The sequence below is a fragment of the Limulus polyphemus genome, unplaced genomic scaffold (assembly GCF_000517525.1).
Source record: "Limulus polyphemus unplaced genomic scaffold, Limulus_polyphemus-2.1.2 Scaffold5126, whole genome shotgun sequence".
Taxonomy (NCBI): domain Eukaryota; kingdom Metazoa; phylum Arthropoda; class Merostomata; order Xiphosura; family Limulidae; genus Limulus; species Limulus polyphemus.
In genome coordinates this window covers 63703-72284 of record NW_013670736.1, presented here as the reverse complement: position 1 = coordinate 72284, position 8582 = coordinate 63703, and the positions used below count along the sequence as shown (strand labels likewise).

General features: G+C 32.8%; 1 protein-coding gene across 1 annotated transcript in view; it reads right to left on the bottom strand.

Annotated features, from left to right (window-relative positions):
* Nucleotides 1–8582, bottom strand: part of LOC106472159 (protein wntless-like) — a 47323-nt gene that overhangs the window by 5807 nt on the left and 32934 nt on the right. The window contains exons 7-8 of the mRNA XM_013932788.2: nucleotides 3299–3426; nucleotides 109–206 (exon numbers count right to left, since the gene is read on the bottom strand). Coding sequence (XP_013788242.2) covers nucleotides 109–206; nucleotides 3299–3426 — 226 coding nt within the window. The remainder of the gene's footprint in view (nucleotides 1–108; nucleotides 207–3298; nucleotides 3427–8582) is intronic.

Genomic DNA, 8582 nt, shown 5'->3' with positions numbered 1-8582 from the left:
AGTAAAAGCCATTTATTCTGACAATTGGCAAAAAAAAAGAACTTGTATATATATATTTTTTTTTTTTTTTCTTTAATCTGACAGGGTCAAACATTATAAACTACCAACCTTTCACACATGTCAAATATGAAGAGACACAAACAGCCAAAACCAACAGCACTCAGATGTTTCCAGTAACTCCTCACACGACCTCGTGTCACGTCATCCTGTGTAAAATTAATGTAGAAATGTGACACATAAGAAAGAAATGTAAAATTCATTTCCTGTGTAACAGTAGTGTATGAATATGACACATAAAAAGCAGACACTTACTAATTAAAAGAACTTGACTAAAGAACTGAACAACCTTAATTTAACTATTTACAATAAAATAAAGCATTATAAATACTTTAAAAAATATGAATATAACTTTAAGACATCAATGACACTTTAAGTTAATTTATGTAAGTCAATGAAAATCTATAATAAAAAAATACAATATTTTTATCAATCAAAAAATCACAAATCATTTATATTTTAGTATCTCTGAATACCATAAAATGGTTCTGAATAATAACAGTGTAGATATTTATGTATCCAAATGCAATCCTTTGTATGATATTAAATAAGACAATTACTGCAATTCATTAAATGATGTACTTTCCACAGTACCTGGTTTTACAAAGCTAAGATTAGATGTACTTGTTATTTTGTTTGTGTGAGTTACATGTAAGATTAATGGAGAAGTTCGGTGAACAACTCAGCACCTCCATTTTCCTCCCTACTAAAGTACTGGGAAATATCTCCATCATAGTTTAGTCATATGAAACAGTATTATGATCAAATTCAAAATGTTTGTATCACAGCTGGCTTTGTAATTCATGTTTTGTAATTATAGTTTCTTTTGTTCATCTGTTGAAGTTACGCAAAGCTACAAAAAGGTTATCTGTGTTAACCATCCCTAATTTTGAAAAGATAGACTAAAGAGAAGACAGCAAGTCAACATGACAAATCACCAATTGGGCTGCTACTGTCCAACTAAGTAGTATGATTTAACCATCACTTTTATATTACACTTACAGCCACAAACTGCTGAGTGAGATTTTATTTTTGCAGTAATGAGATATGAACCACTGCGCCTCAGATCCATAAACTGGTATAACCAGTGAGACATGCTCAGCCCAAAACTTTTATAACTTCTAAGAAACTTAAGGTTAACCAAACAAACATTAAATACAAAATATTAGCTTTAACCCTAACAGGGCAAGCAGGGTGATATATTTGTTTTGTTCTAACACTTAAAATCCTTAACTTTATTGAATAGAATTTGGATACACATTCTACACGATATATAGTTTGTGTTAAAAAAAATTATATAATTAGGTTGTTTTTGTATATTTTAGCTTATGAATTTTTTCTTACGTACAAAGAAAGTAACTATTGAAAAATATAAATAAAATAAAACTGGGTTTCTCTCAATATTTTTGGCCAGAAAGTTCTATTTCAGACATATAATTAGGTCTAACTTGTTTTACTTTCATCAATTATTCATATTTATTAGTTGTCTTTAACTGCTGAAGTAGTTATGTAGCCATAAAAACGAATAAACATCAAAAACGTTAACCAGTAGAAACACAATTTATACTCGTATCCTAGGACTACATTGATATAGGCAATATTTTTGGTTTAAGCACAATTCATCTCTAATAATTATAGTTCGTTTTCAACAACTAAGCAGTTCTTGTACTTGTATGTATTATTTGAGTGATAATAAACTTACTAATACAATAAAAAAATTTTTCTGTCATCTGAATAGTTTGCCATCACAGAACTCCTAGCTTACCATACTCACTAACCCTGAATATTCCTACTTTATGTCTTCTCATATAAGAATATTCTTGTAGTTTAAACCAGACATAATATAACACAAAAACAATTATCACGACTGTAGGCATCATCAAAAGAACCTATAAAACAATTCATGGTTTGTGGCTTGTTTATAAGTCAGAGGATTCTAATGTGTAGTTTACAAAGGTTTCTGAGAAGTGACTTGTAGAAGTTCTTATAGCAGGGAACAGAGGATTCTAATGTGTAGTTTACAAAGGTTTCTGAGAAGTGACTTGTAGAAGTTCTTATAGCAGAGAACAGAGGATTCTAATGTGAAGTTTACAAAGGTTTCTGAGAAGTGACTTGTAGAAGTTCTTATAGCAGAGAACAGAGGATTCTAATGTGTAGTTTACAAAGGTTTCTGAGAAGTGACTTGTAGAAGTTCTTATAGCAGAGAACAGAGGATTCTAATGTGTAGTTTACAAAGGTTTCTGAGAAGTGACTTGTAGAAGTTCTTATAGCAGAGAACAGAGGATTCTAATGTGAAGTTTACAAAATTCAAAACAAACAATAACTTATAGCAGGGAAGTTCACGCAAAGCTACACGAGGGCTATCTGCACTAGCCGTCCCTAATTTAGCAGTGTAAGACTAGAGGGAAGGCAGCTAGTCATCACCACCCACCACCAACTCTTGGGCTACTCTTTTACCAATGAATTGTGGGATTGACTGTCACATTATAACGCTCCCACGGCTGAAAGAGCATGCATGTTTGGTATGACGGGGATTCGAACCCATGACCCTCAGATTGTGAGTCGAGCGCCCTAACCACCTGGCCGACTTCTTTGCTATAAGAGCGTCTACTAGTCACTTCTCAGAAACATTTGTAAACTCCACATTACAATCCACTGTTCTCTGCTATAAAAACTGATGCTGATAGACAAGAATCTTTCCTATCGATTGATATTTAGCTATTAGTTCTATCTTGTTTAAGAGGCTAAGATTTATTACTTACTGCCTAGCAACCCACTTGCTGTGACTTCACAAAAGCATCTCAACAGAGGATTCTTGAAGTTGTTATAAACAGAGAAACGGAAAGTCATATGAGAGATAAAACACTGGATAATTCTATTTCTAAGCAATACCAGGGCCTGGTTAAATATAAACCTATACTTTGAAATGGTCACAAAAATTCTCAAAAAATGTGAAAACACTTTCTTTGTTTACATGCAATACCCAATGGACCAAGCAGAGATCAAAGTTCAAAAATTTTTATTTGCAAATTACACTAAATAAATAACTTATAAAATATCAATTCTTAGACAATTTCAAGTAAATAAATTTGTTGAAATAAAAGTTAAAATTATTATTTTTACTTTCAATGTGAAATTCATTAAGAAATCTTGTTCTCTCTCCTCCAGAGAGCTGCCCAGTGGCCCTAACAAGTTAATAGCCACTGTACAGCATACAAACATACAATTGTAATATACTAACCATGAGATGTTCTCCACAAAAAATCAGCCAAAAGCTAAGGAGGGCAGCATAAAACAATCCTTGACGAATGTCACTCAGCAACAACATAAAAGGCATCTCTACCCACAGTGTAAGAAACTCTAGTGGTACTAAAGAAGCAAAAGAAAACTTTGTGAAGCATGGTACTCTAGCTCAAGCCTTTCACCAATAATGCAAAGTAACATTTCATGAATCCTGAATGGTTATTTCAATTAAGTACAATCATCAGTTATATCAATAACATGTCATTGGACTAATAGAAAAACAGCTCGCAAGTCAATTTTTTTCAAGAAGCCTTTAGAAAAGTCACATTGAGAATAAATGAGATAAGATTTAATTTATTCTATATTTCAATCTTAAATAATAAATGAAAGACAAGAATTGTTTACAGTTTCTTCCTCTTTTAACATTAAAAAATACTTTAAACTTTAAAAGTTTTTTTTAAGATTGTTTGTTGTTAGTTGAAATATTATTTTATGAAATGATCTAAACCTTTTCAAGATCAATTAACAATGCTTGGAACAAAACCCATTGAATTAACATTAATACTTTCCTTACCTAAAAATATATTTCTGATAGATTCTCACCTCCTCACACAGTTAAGCTACCTTTCCACATGTCTGCTTTGGAGATTTGCATTCCACTAGCCTTTAGTGAACTCCCACCTAATATAATTTCTCAAGAATTGTAGTACTGCATAATGACATCAGTATGCAGCAATAAGAGTTTGACACAGCTCCTCATGTACTAACTCCCTCTATGCATTTGCACTCCTGAATCTTCATTTTTTGAGGAGGCTAAGAATACAAAGGTGCAGCAGAAGTGGGGAAGATGGATGGGAATGTGTGTAAGGAGGTATCTATCAGAAATACATTTTCAGGTAAGGAAAATGATGAATTCCGAGACAATACCACACCTCTGCACACAATTAAGTTAGAATCCCACACTGAAGTGGTGAAGGGGCTGGTATAAAGATTTACCTATATAAGCTCCCTTCAGAAAGCACCTAAAAAAACTCATGGATCAATCTTAGAGATGAGAAATAGAAGGAATGGTAATAAAAGAGAAAGAGCAGTCACCTTGCTGAGCATCCAAAGGTTTAGGGAAGAAAGACTAACCAGGATATAGAAGAATATGAGTAATGGAAGAGGATGTAGAAAGAATCAATAGCATAAACACTTTAACAATGGCAATCACAGGTGACAAGTAAGAGAAAATAGGTCTACAAATGTGGTATATGGTGCAAGTTGCCAATGGCTCAAAACGGAACAAGGTAGAGAGAAAGAACAGAGAAGGAAAACACCCTGTGGTACTGAGAAAGGCAAAATGTTGTTGACAAGGCTGCACGATAACTAAGAATGATGGAAACACCTAATCCATGGATGAACAGCCAGGCAAAGAAGGAGAAACGATGGCTAACAGGAAGGTGACGATGGATGAGCTAATGGCAAAAAATATGGCACTTACACTGGTAGATGGACTTTCAGGTTTTATAGGGCCAGATTCTTTACAGTGGGTGTCTGCAACTTGTTGGTGATAAATTTCAACAATAAATGGACAACACACAATCCACTTGTTTTAAAATAATATATTCAAAATAAGTTAAATGTAGGTACAAAAACTTGTTACACAATTGGTTGAATATAGAGCTTTAAATAATTCTCTTTTTCACCAAAAGTCCACACAGGCTGGTTTCATTACTTTAGAATCCAATTGACAAGACAAGTTATTCTCCTCTATCCCTGTTATTACAATACAAACTGTGAACCTCACTTTCGATATCACCTGTTACAGCTAAACTCACATGCAGCCTAACTTCACTTTCACTAACTTAATTTACTTTACTTCTCCATGTATTTATAACACATGACAGAAAAATCTAGAAATATCTAGCCCTCTAGTAATAACAATATTAAACATAACAAGAAAGACTTAGAAGCTTCAAAGTAAGATAATGTCAACAATATTACAAAAGCCCAGTACAGCAATTAAACTGCACACACAACATACGACTTGTACAGAGTTACGTAACAAAACTTGTCATAACTATCACTTTTAAAATAATTAATTTTTAACACTCTTGTTATGAAAACTATATAATTATATATTAAATAAACTAAATAATAACTTAAACTGAACAGTCTTGTATATCCAACATGGACAAAGTGGAAGAGCAACAGGATTAAGAAAGGAAAAAGGCTACACAATATAGAGACCAGTTATACAGGCAAGGGACCAGAGAAATCCCAAAAGTGAAGTAAGAAGGACAAGATCCATTGATGGAACAGTGACGTGTGAAGTTGAAGCAAGAAAGAGGGTATAGTGGCAGGGGAAGAGGTGGTCGGGTTGTCAGACGGCGCAGAAGAGAGAATCAAGATGAGTCAACCAGAAGGGTGTCATCAATAGAGTGTCATAAATCAAGGCTAGAACCCAAGATAAAAGATAGAGTGCTTGGTACATGGCAGGCAAGGAGATGAACCCACTGAAAAATGGCCCAAAAAAGAAGGTCCAGGATCACATACCACCTTGGCAGTTGATATGGGAAACAACAATGGAGTTGTCAAAATGGATCATAAATAAATGATCCAAGAGAACGGGTACAAAATGGGAGCATGTCCCATGGAAGTTTGAGTGAATTGATGGGGAAAGAGGACTCATCCTAGGTCTATGTGCCAGAAGTGAAATTGTCATCCAGAGATGCTCCCCAACCAGAAAGGGAAGCATCAGCAAAGATGTTCAAGTCCAGTTTGGGTGGAGGTAATTTGTCCTCCTCAGGCTCCCTTCTAAATGAGGGGAAGGAACACCTGAACAAGTGACTGGAGCTGAAGGTCCTGGCTGCATAAGCCATCAAATCACCCTCAGTCAACATGCCTCCAAAAACCATAGTTGATACATAACCTGTGTGAGGAAATTTTTCACTCAAACAAGTAGTAGAAAATGTCACATGTAAGTTCATAGTTTGTAGAAAAAGAGGAAGGAATTAAGTTCCTTATACATTGCAAATCTCAAAAAATTGGAAAAGAAAAACACATCTGATGTGTTAAGCATATAGGAAAAGAATGAAGATTCATGAGTACAAATACATAGAGGGAAAGGTGTGTCACCCTCCTATTGGTGGAGGGTTTTTGCTGCATTATGACATCATTATGCTGTTGTGAATCACAAGAAATTCTCGTGAAATTAGATAGATGTTCACTAAAGGCTAGTGACATGCAAATCACTAATGGAGACACACAGAAAAGATAGCTTAACTGTGTGCAGAGATGTGGCATCATCTCAGAAGGTATTAATACTTAATTCATATTTCCTACTATTTCATTCTAAAAATTATAAAAAAATCCACTTATAAAGTAATAAAGAAAAACTTTAAAATTAATCAAGTCCAATTACTTCTCATTGTACAGCCCAATATTAATGTTTCAACATATCCTATCTTCCAGCTCTAAAAATGAAATTAGACATATACTAAAAGTTAACGTTTTTTGTCTACAGAAAAATACTTTAAATATAATTAGTTGAATATATACAATTGTGAAACAAGTTTTCTAAATACCCCATAAATACAAAAATTAGAATTAAGTTATGCACATTTCATTACAATGTTTGTTACACATTTTACTATGGTACTTAACTCCCTTGCTACAGGCTCAGTCAAAGAACCAAGTTTGCGACTCCAAATTGACCTTTAGTTTTCGTATTATAACCTCTGTGCATCTTCACGAAACTTTGTAAGCTATCAGTAAATATCATAAGTCTGTGGTAGATGAAAAGTCAGAAATTATAAGGAAGTATTTTTGTCAAAAATTTCTCCGTGAATATATGGAATCAAAGTGTCGACTGCTCCAAGTGTAAAGTAATTTTCATGTACAAATTAAAAATACTTTTCTCCATCTGATAATTTTCATATTTCATTTGCATAATGTCTAGAATCTCCTAAATAAACTTCCAATGTCTTTGTAGTAAAACTTATCTGTTATTTTCTCTATCCTAACTTTATACATGGCTGGTCAATTTGACATGCAATTGTAACAGGAAGCTACAATGGATTATCCTAAACAGATTAAAGCTCATGGCAGTATACATCTGTTCCTACTTAAATTTTATTGCCTATATAATAATCCTGCCACAAAAGTTATAAATCACTCAGCAGATGTGTCGCTGACATTACCTCACCAAATTACATAATGCACAAGATGCTCACTACCATATCTCACGAAACATTTTAATTGCTATTTTTTATTTTATTTTCATTAATGTAACCTAATCAATTTTTATACATTTGTTACTTGGTCTTTTTTTTTTTTGCTGTTAACTGTTAATGGAAATTAACCCTACTTTTTTTTATACTAATGGTACTACTACTACTACACTAAATCATATATTTAATTAAATAATGCACCTAAGAACATAGAATAAGAACACATAAAAAGCAGATAATGTTCTATGACTATCACAATTATTCTGACTTTCTAACTACGAGATAAGACCAGTTAAAAATTCAGCTAAGCTTGTCGATGTATTTCCTATTAGAATAGTTTGAACTAGAACTGAAACAGACAATTCTCTGTACAGAAAACAACACAATATATGTCATTTAATAGAATAAAACTTTGGCTTTCTATTGGTTATAAAGAGTATGATATTAAATGTCTGAGAGAACTATTGGCAATTTGTGAAAGAGAGGATGGGACAGGTGGGCATAGCAAGCGAGTCTAAGTTTCTATTTTATGACTCCATAACCAAATAAGATTGAAGGCTATAAAAATTGTGCTTTGCTTGAGTAATAACTATATTATCTTATTATAATGGAGCTTGCGATGTATATGTCCAAAGCTTGGATCTCGGAAACTATTGCACCAATCATCAACACTCATAATTGGGTAATATCTTTATAACTATGCGATATATTTTTATAGCTGAGCAATAAATAAAACAAGTAAAATTTCCCAAAAATGATATGTTCCAGATATAACCAATAAAAATTACAAACAAAAAGGAGTAAGTTCCAGATTTAACCAATAAAAATTACAAACAAAAAGGAGTAAGTTTCAGATTTAACCAATACAAAAATTACAAACAAAAAGAAGTAAGTTCCAGATTTAACCAATAAAAATTACAAACAAAAAGAAGTAAGTTTCAGATTTAACCAATACAAAAATTACAAACAAAAAGAAGTAAGTTCCAGATTTAACCAATAAAAATTACAAACAAAAAGAAGTAAGTTTCAGATTTAACCAATACAAAAATTACAAACAAAAAGAAGTAA